General features: G+C 42.3%; 1 protein-coding gene across 1 annotated transcript in view; it reads right to left on the bottom strand.

The window, feature by feature from the left end:
* Positions 1 to 23248, bottom strand: part of KIF6 (kinesin family member 6) — a 511469-nt gene that overhangs the window by 328655 nt on the left and 159566 nt on the right. The window contains exon 8 of the mRNA XM_033938641.1: positions 1999 to 2142. Coding sequence (XP_033794532.1) covers positions 1999 to 2142 — 144 coding nt within the window. The remainder of the gene's footprint in view (positions 1 to 1998; positions 2143 to 23248) is intronic.

Here is a 23248-nt window from a genome sequence, read left to right as displayed (position 1 = left end):
CTATAAGAGCCTTATTCCTGACACATATAAAACTAGTGAATAGTGCCCATTCTACTTATATATTCAGATAGAAGTCAAATTTTGCATCAAAACTGTACACTACAAATGAACAAACTTTTTGTTCCAAAGGCAACATTGGGATCTGTGACTGCACTGGGGGAACAGTGCAGTCTATTGTTCTAGATGGCCTAAGCCTAGGTCTTCTGAGTTAGAGGAACCCCAACCCGGGACTTCCAAGTCTGAGGGATTCTTTAAGTCAGAGCCCCTGAGTTGTCCAGTATTTAAATTCCTGGTGGCCTAGTAGCTCACCAATTCTCCCCATCACCCAACTCCCCTTGAAGCCCTGAATTCCCTCCTGTTTCTAGGCCCACCATAGGCTTTATCTCAAGTGCAATTCCCCTAGTGGCCCACCCTTCCTCCATGGGGAAAAATGTTCTGTATCCAGGCTGTCCCTTGTGTCCCTGACTTCCTAATGAGCTAATGCCTTTCAATCACCTACCAATCCCACATTAAGTCTGGGCCACATCCTCTTTTGGTGCGCAGGGAGGCTGTCCCAGGGCTCCAGAAGGTGTTTCTTTTCTCAAAGGGACCATCTGCCTTTCTCCAGCTCTAGAAGACTGTAGAGGGGCTAAGCCTGAGCTCCCACCCCTCCATCCTACGCTGCACAGCATGTGGCACAAGGGCACACTTCAGTCACCCATCTGGTGCAAATGAGGCAAGAAATAGGGGTATTAGGGTCTGAGGACTCCACCATCCCTGGCAGTTTTGGGACAAAATGAGGGGTTTGGAAGGAATTGAAGAACTTAGAAAAAAAAATCAGGAAATTCAAGATGGCCACCACGACATGTTTTGGAACCAAAAACGGCTTCAAAATGTTTCAGGGTAGACCAAAAAAATAGGATTGTAGAGGAGGGGGACCAAAGATCTAACTTCAGAAACAGTCAAAACACGCTTTTTAAGACCCCCACCCTCCCGATTTTCCCCATAGGCTGTCACAGCCTATACTCAAGACCATGTGCTGGGGAAATAGTGCTAAGGAAATAGTGATGCATCCTGCTTCAGCTCCCTCAAAGTGTAGCTAGATCAGGAGAGGCTCTCTGCCTCAAACCACCAGTCAGCGTCCATCCCTTTATTTTTATTTTTGGATCTCAATGTATTTATTAAATCTACCAAACCTCTCCTCCTGTTTTGTCTCCAGTATATCATGCTCCCTCTTTTATTATTTCTTTTACTTTTATTTTAATTTTACAATATGTTTTACTTTTAATTTTAAACTTTTTTAGACTGATTCCATTGTAAACCATGTAGGTACCTGTTTGATAAATCAAAGAATAAAGAAACTAGGAAACATGCCGAGATTTTCAGGATGCTAGTTGGACCTTAGTTGGACTGATCCTTTACCCTCCAGGATGATGCAGAAAGGGGGCAGACGAAGTTGCAGCAGGAACCCTGAGTGCCCCAAAAGACTGCTATTGACACCTAACAGCCTGTACTCAAGCTCCTGACCAAGTCAAGGAAGTGAGCAAGGGCTGAGGTCCCAGACCCTTAGCTCCACAAATCTTCAGCAGGCTGGCTGTACAGGTCCCTGAAGGATACACCTGCCAGCTGCAGACTAAAATATCTGCTCTTCTCCGAGCAGGCAGAGCAGTCCCTTTGAACCAGGATCTCCAACACCACAGAAAAAAATCCAGGAACAAGTCAGAAACCCCTCCCCCCCCCAAAAAAAAAATAGCATTGCAAAAACAATAAAGAAATAAATAGAGCAGATCAGAAAGACACCTTCAGGCTCACTTACAGAACTGAAGGGGACAGCAGAGACTGTGGAGAAGGAGAAGGAGTTGAAAAGCTGTGCTTAATAATTTCTGCAGTATGCTTGCGAGCACAGATGGATAACCCTATGGCTCAGCATACCATCCCTAATGCACTGGAATGAAGATTATGGTTCATGGCTTACTTAAATTTTCTTTAACATATTATTTTCATTTAAGGTTTACATACATCTATGTTCTTTTTGTCCACAGATATTGTTGCAATCATGGTGGTCATGCAGTTCCCTCCGAGACTGTCCCTCAATACAGAGGTCATCATAGAGTTCCTGTAAGGGATATGAGACCGATGTTTTTCTGCCAAGGCAATTATGACCTGTAAAAACACAAAACAGAAGCAATGTAGCAACTGCTTAGCATAAAGAACTGATAAATTGAAATCTCAGTGTGAATCTTAACCTTGAATTGATAACAACTTCTTTGAGCTCAACGTTAGGTCTAAATTTATTAACACACGTTAACCTGCAAATGTACGCTATTGCACATTGACATGTTAGCACAATTTAATGCATGTTGCCAGTAAAAAGACCTCATTGCCAATAACATCAGTTTTAAATCAAAATTTGGTATGGCTCCAGTTTACCTTTTCTCTCCTGCATTGTTCTGTCAGACCTACTCGAAACCCTCATTTATTTGCCTATCTGACATTAAAATCCTGTCGGTATAAGAGATTTTTGGATAGAACGCTTGCGTTCCAAGCAGGCAAAATGAATGCCTGGCTAGGCGTAATGATTCCATATGGTCCATCTTATTACTCCTTTAGAAACTGGTGAGGACCTATTTGTTTGAAAAATTTGTTACTTGAGATCTATGGGGCTCATAATCGAAAGAGAAAAAAGTCCAAAATTCGGCCTAAGTCGGCACTTGGACGAACATTTCTTAAAAACGTCCAAGCGCTGATAATGAAACCGGGTTTTGGACGTATTTCTAAATGACCTAGGCCTTCATAGTGCCGCTCAACGTCCAAAGCTAAAAGGGGCGTTTCGGGAGGCGTTTCGAGGCAGGAGTTGGGCGGGATGTGGGCCGGCTTAGACTTAGTTGTACAGCATGTATAACCGAAAGTTTAACAACAGAGCCTAGACAGAACTTGGACGTTGTGACTTAGACCATGTAAAACATGGTCTAAGTCACAAAAACCCACCTAAACTCACCAGATAAGCACTGAAAACACATAACACAGACCCCCACACACTACCGCAGTGAACACCCCTCCCCCCACCCCCATAAAAATTTTATTCACAACTTTAAATTTCAGTCTCCAGACCATCATCACCTGGCCGCCTGGCATAGGAAAGCATAGTCGTCCAGCCCAGAGGCAGCTTAAGCCATCTTGAGGGTGGGTTAGGGACCCATAGAGAGGAGGACCCATGCCCATAAGCCCCTGTAATCACTGCATTGATACAGAAACATGTGCACTGCCCTATACACCCCCAAAATCCTGTTTTACTGGCATATAAGTGGCTCCTGTGGCCATAAGGGCTATTGGGGTGGTAGATAAGTGGGTCTAGGGAATTCTGGAGGTGGTTAGGGGGGCTCACCATAACCTATAAGGGAGCTGTAGTGAGGAGAAGCTATGGCACCCTTTTTGTGAAGTTCACAGCAGTGCCCTGTAAGGTACCCCACTGTTTAGGTGGCATGTCTGAGTGTGCAGTCCATCACTTTGCAGACCCCTCCCACGTCCAACAGGGCTTGTTCTAGGCGTTTTGGACTTGGACGGAAAGTTGGACAGAAATGTGGTATAAAGATAGACGATTTAGTGGCTTGGACGATCAAAGTTAAAAAGAGCCTAAGTTAATTAGACGATTTTCGAAAGTAAAAAAAAGTTGGACGTATTTTTTGAAAATGTGTCTTAGGCTCTTTTTAACTTTGGACGACTTGCGAGATGGACATAAACGGACTTAGACATCCCTTTCGATTATGCCCCTCTGTCTGTTTTCCACCGCTTGTATTTTCCCAATTATTTGTATTTTTCACAGATTGTTCAGTTCTTTTTTGTGAACCACCTCGAACTGTGTGGTGTGGCGGTATACAAGAATAAAGTTATTATTATGTTAGTTATAGTAACACAACTTGCATTGAATAATTGCATTAAATGACATTAATGCACATTTGTAAATCTTGCCCTTAGACTACAAACCTTTGGAGGTAGGGATAGTAACATGTAAAATATCTTGTATGCACCTAGGTGGGTAACTTTAAGAGGCATTTCTTTGGGTTTATCATAGTTTTATGTACATAAGTAAGCTTTTATAAAATTGCCTTAACTATATGTACTGTACATAAAGTTCTGAATATACGGCATGTAGGTGAATATTTAATATTAATAAATCAAATACAATCTGATCTTAGTGGAGGTGTTGGGAAGGGGTTAACATTTATATGCACACTGAATAAAATGTGTGCATGCAAGTACAAATAGAATAAGCTGGAAAATGTGTATGTACTAAATGTAGACACTTTCCTAGGGGGCAATCTTCAAAACAACAAGTATGTGAGTACTTTCCCTTAGAAAGCTGGTGTTACTTATGTAAATGCTTGCCACACAAATTAATGTCTCTGTTATTATTTATTTATTAATTATTCAAAACAACTTATATTCTACCATGTAGTTCCAAGCGGTTATTATACTGGCCAACACTCATTTTTCAAAGAATAAAGAAACTCAAATGTTAGACCTCTTTCTGGGCATATTTGACTTGCTGATTCCAAAAATGGCATCAGTTTTCTCCTATCAGCTCTAGTTTTTGAGATACAGAACTTGTGCCATATACCACTCTTCACTCTGTTCACCCATTAAAAAATCAGGATATTTTAATGTAGTATTTAAATTAATATCTTTTAAGAATGGGATAGGAACGTAGGATCTCTGAGAGAAAGAGATAATAGTTATTGCGGATGGGCAGACTAGATGGGCCATTTGGCCTTTATCTGCCGTCATGTTTCTATGTTTCTAAGAATGAAGGAAATATATCAAAAATTAAAAGAAAAGTGTGAAACATGAAAATTTACTTATTTCATACCAAAAGCACAAGTTTATGATACAAGCTTTCCAGTCATTTGACATACAAGAAACTCCTTTTGTAAGACTTCCAAGAGTGGGATCTGCCAGGGCAATACCGTACACGATTCCAACAATAGTCTTCCATCATGTGTGCATCCCATCTTCCTTGGTACCTGGCTTCCATTGTTTTTATGTCTTGGTGAAATCTTACACCTTGCTCTTTGCTTAAGTCACCAAGGTTCTCTAGAAAGCGATCTAAATGACTGTGCACATAATGGACTTTAACACTCATGTTACAGCCAAGCCTGTTGAAATGAAAGAGCATATCCTTTACTAATTGCGTGTAGTCATCTGCCTTCTTGTTGCCAAGAAAGTTTTTCACAATAGCAACAAATGAAGACCAGGCAAATGATTCGATTTCATTCACTGATGTTCTGAAATGTGGGTAATTTATCAGTTGTCTAATCTGTGGACCATTGAAAATTCCTGCTTTCAGTTTTTCCATGGTATGTCCAGGTAACATATGTTTATGTTTATTGAGAGTTTCTATATCGCAGGCGGGAAATTTCATGGCGACACCAGGAAATATTTCTTCACCAAGACAGTGGTTGATCCTTGAACAAGCTCCCGGTGCAGGTGATCGAGGCAAACAGCGTGCAAGAATTTAAGAGCAAATGGGATGCCCATGTGGGATCCCTTAGAGGGTTAAGCCAAGGGAGCCTGTCACCAGGAGTGGGATCCCTAGGATAGTAGACTTGGGGGTGGGTCAGTAGAGTGGGCAGACCTGATGGGCTATGGCCCTTATCTGCCATCATCTTCTATGTTTCTATGTTTCTCTGTTTCTATGTTTACTAATAATTGGGGAGACAATTCAGAGTAGTTTACTTGAGCTTCTGCAAAGGTGTTACACTACATTAGCTTCAGTGAAGATGTTACCATACAGAGTTACAAAGAGCTTCTGCGAGGTGTAACAATACATGGGCTCTATACTGAAATATATGGAACTCTGTGGTGGTAGTGGTGTTACCAATTCAGAGTTATTAATATCGGCATGATTATGTCATAATCATCCTACTTAGATTACTGCCACATTGATCATCCTACTTATTGATCATCCCATGTATATACACAGATAAACTAAGTTTATTATTGCAGCTAAATACACTATGAGGTTCAAATTCAAAACAGAAATATGTCTGAATACCTGCCTAAATCGGCACTTGGACCATCTAAAAGACAAGTCGTTCAAGTGCCGATAATCGAAATGGGTTTTTAGACATATCCAGAGACTTTTTAGACATATCCAGAGACTATTTCCTCTGAATTCCGCTGTACGCAGAGAGCTCAAAGGGGAGTTTTAGGAGGAGTGGTGAGGGCAGGATTTGGGTTGGATGTGGGCCGACATAGACTTAGTTGTACATAAGGGATAATCAAAAGTTTGACGAGACTGCTTAGATGGAACTTATACATTGTGACTTAGACGATCTAAAAACAGGTCTAAGTGTCCAAAAGCTATCCAAAGTGATCAGATAACCACAGCAGGGACAAAGTACAGACTCCCCCCCCCCCCCCACTCCCCAGTGATCACTGACCCCTCCCCCCCACTGCCATACAAATCAGAATAAAATGTACACACCTGCCTCTAGAACATCAGCACCTGGCATAGGAAAGCCTAGTAGAGCTCCACAGAGGTGGCTTAAGTAGTCTGAGGTGTGAGCTAGTGAAACATAGAGAGGAGGACTCAGGCCCATAAGCCACTCTAACCACTACATTCATGCTGAAAAATGTACCTCCCCAAAACCCTACTGTACTGGCATATAGGTGGTACCTGCAGCCATATGGGGTATTGTAGACAGATGGGTATAGTAGGTTTGGGAGGTGTTTTGGGGGGCTCACCATGACCCGTAAGGGAGTTATGGTGAGATGTTTATATGTCACCCTTTTTGTGAAGTTCACAGCAGTGCCCTACTACTCTGTTGCCATGTCTGGGTGGCCAGTTCATCACTTTGCTGTCCCCTCCCATGTCCAAAAGATCTTGTTCTAAGAGTTTGGGGCTTGGACGATTTTTTGGTTGAGAATGCGGTATAAAACTAGATGACTTGGCAGTCTAAAAGATCAAACGACTGGACGTAGAAGTAGACGATTTTCGGAAAAAAAACATTTTGGGACATTTCTTTTGAGAATGGACTTTAGACGCATAAGAACATATGAATTGCTGCTGCTGGGTCAGACCAATGGTCTATCCTGCCCAGCAGTCCACTCACGCAGCGGCCCCAAAGTCAAGACCAGTGCTCCAAATGAGTCCAGTCTCACCAGTTTAGCATGAACTTGTCCAACTTTGTCCTGAAACCCTGGAGGGTGTTTTCCCCTATAACAGACTCCGGGAGAGCGTTCCAGTTTTTTACCACTCTCTGGGTGAAGAAGAATTTCCTTTTGACTAGTGCTCGAGGCCCAAAACAGACTTAGACATATTTTTTGATTTTGCCACTCTATATTTATACACTTCCTAAGGAGGTTGACCATTTCAACATGCATCCCTGAAAGTTCTGGTTTCAGTGGCCTTTTCTAGCTTTAATTCCTTTGGAAGGGCATTCCACCATGTTGGGGCCATTACTGAGAACATTTTGGTGCTTTTGTATTTGATGTCTTTGAAGGAGCAGATTTGTAGTAAGGACTCTTGGCTCAAATGCAGAGCACGTAAGGGTTTATGGTTCTGTAGTCTGGCTGCTAGGTATTGCGGTTTTGAAAGGTGAACACTATTGTGTTTCAGCAATAAGATTTTGAATCTCATCCTGCTCTCAATTGGGAACCAGTGTAACTCTTTTAGTAGCAGTGTGGCACTTGTCTGTTTTGATTTACCTAGCAAAAACCATGCTGCGGCATTTTATACTGTTTGGATCTGTCTGATCATGTATTTTGGTAAACCCAGCAGGGTTGCATTACAGTAATCAAAGATTGTGAATGCCAGGGATATATGACTACGTTGGAAATATGCGCTATGTGGCTCATAATCGAAAGAGAAAAATGTCCAAAACCCAGCCTAAGTCAGCACTTGGACGAACATTTCTCAAAAACGTCCAAGTGCCAATACTAAAAACGGGTTTTGGACGTATTTCTAAACGACCTAGGCCTTCATAGTGCCACTGAATGACCAAACTAAACAGGATGTTTCGGGAGGAGTGTTGAGGGCAGGAATTGGGCGGGACGTGGGCCGGCTTAGACTTAGTCGTACAGCATGTATAACCGAAAGTTATACAGCCCACGATCGACGGAACTGCCACTGTATCGTGCTATGGTGCGCCCGCACCTGGAGTAATGTGTTCAGTTCTGGTCACCGTACCTCAAGAAGGACATGGAGGCACTTGAGAGGGTCCAGAGAAGAGCAACTAAGCTAATAAAGGGCATGGAGGACCTCTCATATACTGACAGGCTGAAAAAGCTAGAGCTTTTCTCCCTGGAAAAGCGGAGACTTAGAGGAGACATGATAGAAACCTTCAAGATCATGAAGGGCATAGAAAAAATAGACAGGGACAGATTTTTCAAATTAAGGGGATCAATAAGTACAAGGGGGCACTCAGAGAAATTGAAAGGGGAGAGGTTTAGAACAAACGCCAGGAAGTTCTTTTTCACACAGAGGGTGGTGGATACATGGAACGTGCTACCAGAGGATGTGATAAACAGGAGCACGCTACAGGGGTTCAAAGAAGCTTTGGATAGGTACTTGGAAGACAAAGGGATTGAGGGGTACAGATAAGAGTAAAGGTAGATTATAGGGATGGGATTAGAGGTAAGTTACAAAATTAATCAGGGACCACTGTTCAGGCACTAGGCCTGATGGGCCGCCGTGGGAGCGGACCGCTGAGCAAGATGGACCTCTGGTCTGACTCAGCAGGGGCAACTTCTTATGTTCTTATGTTGTGACTTAGACTATGTAAAACATAGTCTAAGTCACAAAAACCCACCTAAAGTCGCCAGATAAGCACTGCAAACACATAAAACAGACCCCCACACACTACTCCAGTGATCACCGACTAACCCCCCCATAAAAATATTAATCTCACCTTTAAAATTCAGCCTCCAGACTATCATCACTTGGCCGCCTGGCATAGGAAAGCTTAGTCGTCCAGCACAGAGGCAGCTTAAGTCATCTTGGGGGTGAGTTACGGACCCATGGAGAGGAGGACTCATGCCCATAAGCCCCTGTAATCACTGCATTGATACTGAAACATGTGCACTGCCCTATACATCCCCCAAACCCTTTTGTATTGGCATATAAGTGGCTCCTGCAGCCATAAGGGCTATTGGGGTGGTAGATAGGTGGGTCTAGGGGATTTTAGAGGTGGTTGGGGGGGCTCACCATTATCTATAAGGGAGCTGTAGTGAGATGAAGACATGGTACCCTTTTTGAGAAGTTCATAGCAGTGCCCTGTAAGGTACCCCACTATTTAGGTGCCATGTCTGGGTGTGCAGTCCATCACTTTGCAGACCCCTCCTACATCCAACAGGGCTTGTTCTCGGCATTTTGGACTTTGATGAAAAGTTGTACGGAAATGTGGTATAAAGATGGATGATTTAGCGACTTGGACGATCAGATCGGCAGGACGTATAATTAGACAATTTTCGAAAGTAAAAAAATTTTGGACGTATTTTTCGAAAATGTGTCCTAGGCTGTTTTTTTACTTTGGACGACTTGCGAGTTGGACGTAAATGGACTTAGACGTCCCTTTTGATTATGCCCCTCCACGTATTCAATGCATGAACCGTCTTCATTCAAAGCCTTTACAAATTGTTTCATCAGGCCTAGTTTTTTATGTAGCAGTGGCAGTATGATTCTATCTCTTGCTACCAAAGGTTCATTGATTACATTTTGTCCTCCAACCACCATATATATATTCCCTCAGAGGCCAATCTTTTTTTTGCCCAGTGTTCATGTTTGGCTCTACTATCCCAGAGGCATAAAAAGCAAGGATACTTTGTATAGCCACTTTGTTGACCAAAAAGAAAATTAGCCATCTTTAAGTCTACACAAATCACCCATTGATGTTCTTGGTAATTTTAGTTACTTATTCTTTATTGAATTTCAGGTTTTTATGATAATAACAATCATATGCAATCAACAGTATGCAACTTATAACAAATCCCATAAGAAATAATATAATAAGGTAAATTAGACGTGTTTCAACTGTTTGTTTGTCCACAATTAAATGAAGGAGGAGTTTCATAAAGATCGAAGACTCCCTCACTTATTAAGGAAACAGACGGAAGCCTGAAGTGGACCTAAACTAAACTTCTATCTTCAAGCATTCATTCATGGCTATTGACAGGGGTACTTGCAGACCTCACCTCATTTTCCAAAATAATCTCGTCAACTGTGTAGAATAAAAAAAAGTATACCTAGCTCTATTGAAATTACTCAAACATTTACAGGGAAACCTTAATACAAAGGTAGCTCCCAGTTTTAAAACCTGGGGTCTCAGTAGCAAAAATTGTTTTTTCTTTTTTGTGTTAGTCTGGATATATTCTTATTTTTTGATTCAGAAACAAAACATCTTTATATTTTAAAAAACAACTTCAATAACCAATCTAATCTAATCTAATCTAAACCTTAAGTTTATATACCGCATCATCTCCATGAATCTCTATCTGAATCTAGGGCTAATTGCACAAATAATGTAGCAAATATGAACTGTTCTGAATCTGATTTTTCTATTAAATTTGTCAAGCCCAATACATCTATTACAGGTTCCTGATACTCTTCCGGAGTTTTCTTCTTTCCCAAGGAAATATAATAATTTTTAGAAATAGGTAGAAAGGAGTACCATTTTTATTTATTTTATTTTAATGTATCTTTAATCTATCTTCATTGTAAACCGCTTTGAACCTCACGGTATAGCGGTATATAAGAAATCAAATCAAATCAAATAATTTATCTTTTCCAAGACTAAAGAGATGGCCTTGTACTCTTTTTTTCATCCTGATGGAGTGACCGATTGGAATAGAGCCATATTTCTTGCTGTTATTTAAAAGAACACATTTCAAACTTCATTTTGAACTGTCAATGAAAAAACACCATTCACTTGGGTTATATTCTGAAAGACCCATTTTCTTCTTCAGGTTTCCAGTGTCATTGCAGAACACTAAGTTGTTGTCTTCAGTAAAGAATGACAGCAAGTCCTTTTCTCTCCTTCGATAAAATGTAATTTTTGTTCCAGGCTGAAGTACATTCTTTTCCTTTAGTCTGGAGGCAAGCAATTCAGAACACTCCTTGGAAAGATTTAAAACCTGATCAGATCACTCAATTCATTCTGGTCAAAACTTTCATTATGCAAAGTTGTTTTGGAATCACTGTCACTGCTCCCACTTTCTTTACCTTGAGTGATATCAGACACGCAAGACTCATCCTCTGAGAGCTATAGTAGTTCACAGAAAGGTGTAATGGGTACAAGATCCGAGTGCGGAATAGGTCTCCTGGCTAAAGGTAAATCAGGGTAAGACCACTTGTCATGATTATTTCAATTTGATGCCTATAATATTAACAATACAAAAATAAGTCATCTAAGTGTTTTTTCAGTTCCTTCCAAACCAAATACTCCAAATTTCAGGCAGCTTCTCTTTTCATTTGTCCACTGGTGCAAATGCTCCGTACAAGTTTTGCATACAATATGAGGAGTCCATAGCTTATCTTGATCTTCAAGCTTGACACCAAAATAACCTACATATGCTCTTTTTACAAATTTAGAAATTGGTTTCCTACTTGCTTTCAGTGTGTACTCCCCACAAATATAGCAAAATACGCCACGATGATTCAAGCTGCTCTGTCTTTAAGTAGCCGTAACCTCTACAGCAGGGGTGTCCAACCTGCAGCCCCGCAAAGTATTTTGTGCGGCCCTGGTCGAGGGTGATGCAGTGTTTTCCTCTGCTGCCCCCGGGTGTTTACCATCTTTCCAGCTCCCTCCTCTGTCTTGCTTCAGCGTTTGCGCAGCCCCAGAAACATTTTTTTTTGGCCAATGCGGCCCAGGGAACCCAAAAGGTTGGACACCCCTGCTCTACAGTGTTCGATTTGCAAAAATGAAATGATGTGAGCAGGAATATACACACTCCTCCTATACGATCATAACTATTATACATTTAAGTTACTTTCCTTTTACAATTCAATGTTTGGATGTAAAATTACAGTTGGAAATATATAAACACTCTCACTATATCTGCTAACTTGTATGCAAAAACAGAAACCAGGTAACAGAAGATAAAGTTGAAAAACCCATTAGAATTTAAATCTACGTGCAACTGTTTTAAATAGATCAGGTTGAGAAATCTTTGAAATACAAATTTATGTAGTCTAAGGAAATCATATTTAGCATCTAAATTTTTTTGCACAATATAACAGAACAAAGGCGATTTTGTAATTTGAGCTTTACATTTTTATGCCAGTGTGTATTATAGGAGAGGAAGTAATCAAATAGTTGTGGAAAAATGTGGGTAATTTAAATTCATAAATTTTCCATTCAAAAAAAGAAAGCTTGTTATGACATACCGATTCTGCAGAAGAGATTTTTTAAATAGTGATAAAAAAATTAATAAATTCAACCATATATAAGAAACTAGAGCTGATGCAGTCTATCCAATGCAATTTTCTGAATCAGCATCCCAAAAACCAAAGGCACCAAGAATGTTTTGTTGTTGGCCTGTGTTATTAATGTAGGAGTCAGCAACCATATGACAATTTGTACACTGCTAGAAGACTTCACACATTCTAACAAATAGCACTGTATAACTATTTCCTCAGGATCAATACTAGGTCCCTGCATTTATTAGTCTACAGTTGAAAACCAGTCCTCTTCATCTTCATTGAAGCTGAAAGGAAAATACTGTTCAAAGAACCTTCCAACAAAATAGGACCCTACCCTTTAACATCTGGAATATATTATATCATTCATGAGAAACATAAGTAGAAAGACTAAGGCTGCCGTGATTACTCAATTACAAGTGGGCAAACAGAAGCAAAACCAGATGAAGACTTGAACATGGTCAACTAGAGCAGTGTTTCTCAATTTGGTCCAAGAGTACCCCCTTGCCTGTCAGATTTTCAGGATATCCATAATTAATATGCATGAAAGAAATTTGCATATAAAGGAGGTAGTGCCTGCAAATCAAGTTTGTGCAGATTCATTGTGGATATCCTGAAAACCGGCAAGAGGGTACTCCAGGACCGAGTTGAGAATCAATGGGGGAACCGAGTTTACTTCATTTCGCTTAGATTGTAGGCCAGCATACCAACTTCTAGACCATGACTTTTCCCCTGCCATACCACTTTCAGAAATATAAATATAAGCTAAACATGACACTAATTTGTGGTATATTATCCTAATGAATACCTGCAATAAAAGCAAGCTACATAGCCTTGCTCTGAAAATAAACCAGGCAAGCACACAATTTGGATATACAGTACTAGTAATAAAATACTAAAACCTCAGTAAATCTCTGACTTCCCAGATTGTAGGAGGTCTCAGCAGCTATTTTGCATAAGGAACTATGATGCACAAGTGCAAGTGGGGATTACTCCTCCCTGGATGACAACTAGATCACTATGGATTTCAAAGGTACAGTTGAGGGGCCTACAGGGTGTGTGTGTGTGGGGGGGGTGGAAACTATGTTAGGGGCTAGAATGCTCTGAGGGAGGAATGAAGGAAATCAGATCAGGTATGGGCCTTTTGACCAGGGAGAGGAGGAGGAAAGGATTGAAACTGAGGGTTGGTCATGTCATGATGGGGGGATTTTACTGTTGTGAGGGTGCTGGGGCGGTCAGATCACATGGGGGGTATGATTGCAATTTTATAAGAACATAGATATATGTAAATCTTACATGATTAGGACGGGAGACTTTTGGAGACTACTAGCTGCTACCCCAAAGTTATGTGGGTGCCATCTGATATTCAGTGCTGGCACCCATATAGCTAACCAGGCAAAATTAGGACTATACGGTCCTACATACCTGATTAGCTATGCGGGCCAAGCACCAGCACTAAACATTACCAGAATCCATATAGTGTTCCCCCGCGAATTCGCGATTCGCGGACTTGCTCATTCACGGTTTTCTCTGATCGCCTCTTCCTGTAGTAAAGTCGGGCTACACCAATCAGGAGCTGTGTGTCAAAGTAGCTCCTGATTGGTGTAGCCCAATTTTACTATGGGAAGCAGCAGTCGGAGCAGACCGTGAGTGATTTTCTTTACCCACCGGAGCTCCAGCTGCCCTCTCCTGCCTCCCCTACCTTTTGACAGGCGAAAACCCGCATTTGCGGTTTTTCAAAATTCACAGGGGTTCCTGGAACAGAACCCCCGTGAATTTGGGAGGAGTACTGTACTACAGGTCCTGACTCTGCACCCAGAATGTCCCTCTACTACCTGGATTTGATATAATCAGTTAGTGCCGATACTCGACAGCACTGCCCACTATATTGGTGGATAACCGCTCGAGCACAATTTAAGCAGGCAGGAGGCTCTCTTACCCACTTACATTGCTTTGAATATCGGGTCCTATAAAGATGAACTTGATATGCTGTTTTTTTTCTCTATCATCCATACTGTACACCTAATGCAGTCAGTTACTAAAGTTAGTTCATTACGGTGTTCTTTTACTAAGCTTTGGTAAGCATGTAAGCTGTAATAAGTAATAACATGTTCTTATTGCCACTTAAAAGAGCTTACCATGGGGTGTGCTAAGGCATCCCACAGTAAAATCCCAATATGTGTACGATACCCATGGGGTGGAGAGTGGGCATGTCTGTGCTAATCAGTTAGTGCAGCCACATTGCTGTATGCTAACTAATTAGTGCATTATTATCGCATGAGCCCTTACTGCCTACAAAATGGGTGGCGGTAATGGAAGATTAGGTTCTTACCTGCATAATCTTTCTGTTAAAGGACATAGGAGTCTGTACTCTAGGTGAATTACTGTACCTCTGGTCATCTGAGCTGCTTGCAGAAGGATGCCAATCACATCTTACAGCTCCTCCTCCTTCATCAGTGGAGAATAGTGCTCTCTTCAGTTTGTACCACAGCAATCAATATTTATTATAACAGAAGAAAGCAGAAGTAGGGGCAAGGGGATCCTCCTCAAAAAAAGTACGTTACATGTTCTTCAAACCGACAAGAGAAAAACTCCAGTTCTGGAATATAGATTTATCTGAGGCAGAAAGCAAGTGCATTGAAAACTGACAGGGTGGGCCATACAAACTCCTATGTCCTTTAACAGAAAGAAGATTATCCAAGTAAGAACCTAATTTTCCATTCTGTAACATGGACAAAGGAGTCTGTACTCTAGGTGAGGTACCAAAGCAGTGGCAGATGCCTAGGGTGGAACAGATGAACCTGCCTGCAAAACCGAGGACTCAAAAGCAGCGTTCTCCCGAACCACTATGTCCACTCTGTAGAATCTTGCAAAGGTATGAAGAGTAGACTAGATAGATGTTTTAAAGATTTATTTGGAGGCACTGCCCTGGTCTCTGCTCAGGAAGCTGCCACATCACTAGTCAAATGAGCTTTGAGAGAAATAGGTAGCTGTTTTCCACAGGCAATGTACATCAACAAAATTGCCATACAAATCCATCTGGCATATAAGATGCCTTGGAAACTGGTCTGCCTCGTCTTGACTGACTGGTTAGGACAAAAAGACAGTTGGAAAGATGAAAATCATTGGTCCATTCCAAATAGTGGAGTAAAACTCTCCTTACGTCCAGACTCTGCAATATCTTATCTAGCTTGGCCAAACCTTTAGACTGAAAAGTGGGTAGATGGACTTCTTGGTTGATGTAAAAGGCTGAAACAATCTTCAGTAGAAAGGAAGGCCCTGAACATAAGACAATTCCTGCCTCTGTGATCCTGAGGTATGGTTCTCTGCATGAGAGTGCCTGCAATTCTGAGACCCTTTTCGCTGAGACTATTGCCACCAAAAACATTGACTTCACCGTGAAGGGACTCGTATGGAGGCTTTCAAAGTCCCTTCAAGACAATATTAAGGTTCCATGTTGGAAAAGGCTGGCATAATGGAGGTCATAATATGAATGCCCCCTTCAAAAATCTGGTCACATCTGGATGAGATGCCAGCGAAACTTTCCCCACTCAAGCTCAGAAGCACAAGAGGCTTGCAACCTATATTTTGAGAGATGCCACTGCCAGCCTTTCTTTAGTCTAGTCTGTAGAAATGCAAGAATCACTGGAATTGGAGCCTTGAGAGGCTCCATGTTATTGTTGGTGCACTACAGCTGAAAAGCCTTCCAGGCCTAAGCATAGTCTGCAACAGTCAAAAGCCTTTTAGCTCAGAGGAGAGTAGAAATGTTTACCTCTAAATAACCTCTGCGTACTAAGGCTGAGCACTTAATAGCCATGTTGTAATGTGAATTTGCCCCTGACTGAGTAGCCCTGGATGAACTGGTAACTTGATGCATCTGTTCCGTTGGAGCCATACTAGATCCGCATACCATGGCCATTAACGCCAATCTGGAGCTACCAGTATCACAGGTCCTGGGTGAGTCATGATTCTGCAAAAGGCTCAGCCCATCATGGGTCATGGTGGAAACACATAAAGCAGCCTCTCTTCTGGCCAGAGCTGAACCAACACGTTCAACCTTGCGCTTCCCAATTCATGTAGAAATGACTTGCCTTCATGTTCTTGGCTGAAACCATCAAGTCCACTGCTCGACTTCCCCAGCGTTGCACAATGAGATTGAATGATCTGAGACAGGGACCATTCTCCTTGGTCTAGAATGTGCCAGCTGAGAAAGTTGGCCTGCATATTTTTCACTCATGCTACATGGGCTATGGAGAATTCCTGAAGGTTAGTTTTTACCCACATGAACACCTGACCCTCCAGACACAATGGAGCACTCTTGGTGCCTCCTTTTCTGTTTATATAAACTACTGTAGTGGCATTGCTCAAGAACACTGACTGCCTTGCCTCGAGATCTTTTTCCAATGACCTTAATGCTAGCAGAATAGCTCAAAGTTCCAAGCGATTTATGAACCATTTTCTCTTACAATGAGCCCCCAGCATGAGAGACTGGTATTGGTTGTTAGGATCATCCATGAGGAGATTTGGAGAGGAATGCCCTCTACTTGAAGCCACCAGCACAAGCTGTGCCTCGCTTCTACTGTCCAGGGAAGCTGCCTTTGGAGGGAAATACATTGCAGGGACCACCGGGAGGGAACAGAATCCTGTAGGGGATGCATATGCGGTCTAACCCAGGGAATCACTTCCAGGTGGCTGACATCAAGCACAGGACCTGAACGTAATGCCAAGCAGTGGGGTTCTGCATTTCTAGGAGATCTGTAATCTGTTTCATGAGCTTCTGTTTGCGTGGCTTGGGAAGAAAGATGGCGGTCTTTTGACATGTTGAAGCAGACTCCCAAATACTCCAAGCGTTGGATCAGTTCTAGATGACTCTTCTTGAAATTGACGATCAAGCCCAGATCCTGTAGATTTATAACTGGCCATACCGCCTGCTCTCACTCCAACTTGGATGGGGCTCTGACCAGCCAGTCATCTAAGTATGGGTGCACTTGGATTCCCATCCTGTAGAGGTGAGCTGTCACCACCACCACAATCACTTTGGTGAAGGTATGCAGAGCTATTGCTAACCCAAAGAGTAGAGCTGAAAACTGGAAATGCCTTTGCAGGACATGAAATCTCAGGTATCTCCTGTGGTCTGGGAAAATGAGAATATAAAGGTAAGCCTCCTTCAGATCTAGGGAGGCTAAGAATTTGCTGGGAGCTACCACCACAATCGCTGACCAAACTGTCTAGGTACTTGGTACCTGGGTTGGCCATTGTTAGAAACAGAATGCTGGGCTTAATAGACCTTTAGTCTGTCCCAGTATGCCAACTCTTATGTTCTTCTGTTATGTTTTTATGTGGAAGCATGGTACTTTTAGATTTCAGGTCCAGAATTGGACTCCAGTCTCCAGTGCCTTTCTTTGGTGCTATGAAGTATATGGTGTATCTGCTAGAGTCCGATTCTTCTTCAAGGACTGGTTCTATGGCTTGAATGTCTAGTAGCCTTTGCGCCATTGCTTGGACCTTGGCTTCCTTTTCCAGTTGTCTGGCTGGAGAGTGGATGAACAGATCTGGGGAAGGACAAAGGAACTAGATTTTGTGAACCTCCCAAACAAGATCTAGAACCCAGTGATCCAAGGAAATTTACTCCCATGCCCTCTAGAATGCTGTCAGCCTCACCAATGTGTGGGAGTACAGCTGTCACCTTGGTGTCGTGTCCTCTTGGAGGCAGGGCTGATGTTAGACCCCGAGGGTTTCTGTCTTCTGGAGCTGCCAAATCTCTGTCTGGATCCCTGATAAGATCTCAGAGTAAAGGCTCCTATGTAATACTAACTGGAGCATCATCCATTAGCGGGTCAGCAAAGTGTGCTGTCTGGCAGAGACATAGGATGGCAAATTGCCACACTGGCCATGAAGCTGTCTAAGCCCTTACCAAACAGCATCTGCCTTTTAAAAGGAAGTCTGCTTAAGATGACCTAGGAGGCTGATTCACCCACACATTGCCAGATACAGAGCATCTACAACAAAATCTACCCCTCTAGCACCAGCTGGGATTATATGTTCTCTTCTGTCACAGGACTCTGCTGCAATCTGGTGTGGCAAGCATGTGCCACGAAAGAGGCTGCTGCTGCAGCTTTGATCCCCAAAGATAGCACTTCAAATTGCCTCTTAAGAACCAGGTCCATCTTGTGGACCTGTGCATCCTTTAACATCACACCTCCCTCGCTAAGAAGTGAGGCACGTTTGGTTACTTGAGTCACTGTGGAATCCACCTTTGACTAAACAGTTGCTGAAATTCCAGAGCCATAGGGAACAGTTTGGACATAGTCTTGGCTACCTTTAGGGAGCCTTTTGGAGACTCCCATTGCTCACAAGGTGAGGTCTAGGTGTGCCGGAAAAAAGATAGTCTGAGAATTTGTGCTGCTCTTGACCACGAAGTGTGAGGTTGATAACAACATAAAATCATATTTCAATACCACAAAACCTTGCAGTTCTATGCTGTTAACAAACTAAAGAGACTGAACATTCTCAGTGATGTACAAAATCATTTCCTAAAATTTCTCAAACAATGTTGATTTCAAATAAACTAAAAGACTAAACGATCACAGTGATATATATGCAAGTTAATTCCCCAAAATTTTGCAAACAATGTTGATTTCAGCAATTTCCTAAAATGCATGTAGAATGTGGAAAAAGATAATAACCTGCGAAGATCAGTGTCCCAGCTAGCGGTTTGATAAGACAGTTGTCATTGGAAGACTCTCTTAAATACACAACCACAGACAGCAGGAAAAACAAACAAAGCTGTAGCATGCAGTGAATGATAAGGATTGAAAAATGTAAATTGTTCCAGCTTCAATTCCCTGAGCACATCTGTAATAACATGAGGCATGGTAGCCAACTTAAAAAGCCACCACACATTGGAATCATCTCCCTGGTACCAGAGTCCTCCAGGCAAGAAACTGCACTCTGGGACAGTAAAGACATGGAGTCCAAACTCCAATCCTCCCAGTCCCAGTCCACCTGGTCACTCAAGCTTAACAGTGGGGAGGTATCCTGGAAAAAAATCTCTCCCCAATCCACAGCTGGCGTACCTACAGGAAGCACAGTCCCAGACCCATTAAATAGGCTTTCCATAGGAGATTAACGAAATCCTGAGTAAACCCCTGAATAGGAGGCCCCATAGACTCCTGAAGGACCTCAGACAGACCTCTCTTGTGCTCTGCTGCTTCCACGCACTTGTTTTGCATATTCACTGTTTGGGGTCTCTGGGAGGGATTTTTTTCCCTGCCACCTAGACCCCCTGTAGTTCCCCAGCCCTACAATACTCAGAGGAGGCTAAGCCTGAGGCTATCACCCTTCCCCCGTTCGCCCCATGGCACAAAGTACACAGATGCTCCTCAGCCGACTATCCAGCATAAAACTGGAATGATGTGGGGACAGAACAGCCTGAGGAGTCCATTCCAGTTGATTCCAGTCCATTCCAGTTGATTTTGAGCCATTCAAGGGGTTTTGAGGCAGATAGAGGCATTAGAAAAAAAAAATTGTTTAAAATCCAAGATAACATAACAATTCATTTATATACTGCAGCTCCCTTACAGTTCAGTACGGTTTATAAGATGACCGCTGCCAGCAAATTTGCACTAAAAACTGCATGTGGGGGATCCCCTGAAGATTTAAAAATTCAGGGAAAGGGAAACCCTTAAAACTTAAATTTTTGACCCCTAATTTTCCCCATAAGGCTGTACTCACTGTGCTGTGCTGGTGCCTGCCTGTGTTAGCTTTCCTGCAGCCTGACAAAAGGGAGATTTTCTGCCTCAAATCCTTCAAGAAGGGATCCAAAACTGGAGATCTTCAGGCTTCCTGTCAGACCAGGATCGACTGTGACCTCAACCCCAAGGGATCTTCGCACCATGATGAAGATAAAAAATGCTGCTGGCTCCCTGAAGCCTAAAAGGGCTAACACAGGGGTTCCACAACCTGCACTCAAGTCTCTGATAAATCAAAAGAGGAACAACTCTCAGGGAAATGGTCCCCGAGCTTCCAAAATGCACATAGCAGGCTGGCTCAGCAGGTATACATAGGGGTTGCCCTGTGAGCTGCAGACAACTCATGCAGAATCTGCATCCTGTCCCAGGCAGAGCTATCCCAAATTGGGGACCTCTAGTCATTGAAGCCTAATGAAATGGATAAAAAAAAATACCTGAAAATAATTAAAAAAACAAACAGAGCAGATCAGAACACACCTTCTCACTCGCTTGCAAAAGGAAAAACTGAAGAGGGCATTATACTCCACTGGTAAAGGAGGAGGAGTTGAAAGACATTCTTCTGCCAGCAACTTGCAACCAGAGGTAATTCATGTAGAATGCAGACTTCTATGTCTTTGCTACAGAAAGGCCTATGTACTGACTAAACTAAACTAAACTTTAAGTTTATATACCACATCATCTCCACAGAAGTAGAGCTCGGCACGGTTTACAGGAATTGGTATAGAAAGGAACTACAATGAAAAGTAGAAGGACTTAGAAAGAGAGGTTTAGAGGGAATTAGTATATCATTGAGGGAGAGGTCATTGCATTTTGGAGAAGAGCCAAGTTTTCAGATATTTACGGAAGAGTTGGAGGGAGGACAGGCACCGAAGCGGGGTGGTAAAACTGTTCCAGAGTTCGGTGATCCTGAAGAAGAGGGAAGTCCCTAGTTTTCCTGCATGGGATATGCCTTTTAAAGAGGGGAAGGATAGTTTGAATTTTTGAGTGGATCTGATGGTGTTGGGATTAGAGGAGTTCCAAGATAGTGGAAAAAGGGGAGGCAGGATACAACATTAGTATGTAGCCATTAATGCCAAAACTAGAAAACTGGCCATTTTCGGGCCAGGTAAAAAGTGGCCTTTGCCTGCAGGAAAAGCCTATGTAAGGATATTAAGGCCACTTTTTGCCACAGCTTTGTAAAAAGGCCCCTAAGTCAGTGGTTTACTTTTTGCCAAATAAGAGCCTTTTTCACTTCCGTGCTCATCACTTTCTGAACTATCTGAGGTAAGCTATGCTAAAAACTCATTGTACTTACAAAATCTGCCTCTAAGTGTTCTCTGCCATACATCAAACATCAGGTGATGACCAATGAGCACTACTGCAAATAGAGCCTCTGACATTGCAACTTGCTCTTTCCCCACAGGAGGCCACTGCGGTGCTTATCTTAAAGGCAAGAGGGGTTTGAGAGCAATCTAGTGGACTGGAAACCACAAATACACTGAGTACCAGATGGGAATGAGTAAGATGACAGTTCTGGTCAGCAGTCTGCTATATAACAGAACCCCCTTATAACAAATGCATTGGTGTGCAGATTGTTTACTGTAAAAAAGGACTGCTATATGTATAAATATATAAAACAGACTCAAGAGATAATTAACTCAATGTCACAGACAACATGCTGTGTCCAAACTGATGGAGGACACCATATCCCAAAATTAGTATCATGCTTCTTATTCTTAGACATAAGCAAACTGGATATATATTTGAAAGTTGCTGAAACAAGGTTTTTGATTTAAAAAAATCATTGGATCTGACTCAAGTGCTATCTGAATTTGGTATGATTAAGAAATTATTTTATCTCATAAGAACATAAGAGTTGCCTCTGCTGGGTCAGACCAGAGTCCATCACGCCCAGCAGTCCGCTCCCGCGGCGGCCCAACAGGTCCACGACCTGTTACGTGGTCCCTGCCTTTTCCTGTTTCTAAATCTATCTGTACCTTCTAATTCTATCTGTACCCCTCAATCCCCTTATCCTTCAGGAATTTATCTAAGGTACAAGTCTCATTGCAGAGGAGAACTTAGAGCAGTCTCACATATTTTTTTAAAAAGTGTTTTATTCTTCATTTTGCTAACCGTAGGGAATACGTAACAACATTTATTGAACTTCATTTAAGATTAAGGGCTCCTTTTACAAAGCCGTAGTAACGGCTTCAGCACACGTGACGTTTCATCACGCGCTAGCCTAAAAACTACCGCCTGCTCAAGAGGAGGCGGCAGCAGCTAGCGCGGCCAGCGGTTTAGCGCGTGGTATTAAGCGCGTTAAACCGCTACAGTGCCTTCGTAAAAGGAGCCCTAAATGTTGCTTTCTTTGCAGCACATTTTTGTACATACACATGGGGCTGATTCTTAGGCGCCTAACTTACCCACTCCCTCCCCCCCATCCCTTTTACAAAGCCGCGCTAGTGGCTGCTGCTGCAGTATAACTATCCCAAAGCCCATAGGGATTTAAAGGGCTTCGGGGTATTTGTTGTGCGGCTTTGTAAAAGGGGGTGTTAATTGGCAAAATACCCTTAATAGGCTTAGTAATTGCTGAAACAAAAATTAATTGGATGATAGACGCCTGATTCTATAAAAGACAGGCACCTATCGCATGGTGCTTAGCAGCGCCTAACGCCTAAGTGGGCATTTCTATGGATGGAGAGTGACTTAGGTGCCATTAAGAGCAATTCTTCAGAACCTTAGGTGCCTGAAATGTAGGCCTTTAAAGCCCTTGCCTACATTTCAGGCACCTAAGTTTTTACATAGTGCACTTGCTGCTATTCTGTAAATGGCGCCTAAGTGTGATTGACTCGTGGCCAGCGCCGTTTATAGAATCAGCCCCTAAGCCTTTTTTTCTGTTACGCTACTACTGTTTTACAGAGAATGAATTCGTTTTTTCAATTATTAATGAAATCTTTGCCACATTATATAATATTTTCCCTGTTATTTATTCCACTGAAATTCCCAGGAAATATGGAAATAGTTAAAAAACTCATACTGTCAGCCTCTAGCTAGTCTGCAACGAAGACCATGTCCACTTACTTGCTCCAGAAATACTTACCTGTGTAGGGGTGAAAGGCATATT

This window comes from Geotrypetes seraphini, chromosome 3 (genome assembly GCF_902459505.1).
Source record: "Geotrypetes seraphini chromosome 3, aGeoSer1.1, whole genome shotgun sequence".
Lineage (NCBI taxonomy): Eukaryota > Metazoa > Chordata > Amphibia > Gymnophiona > Dermophiidae > Geotrypetes > Geotrypetes seraphini.
Note: the sequence above shows the minus strand (reverse complement) of the source record. Positions and strands in the feature narration are given on the sequence as shown.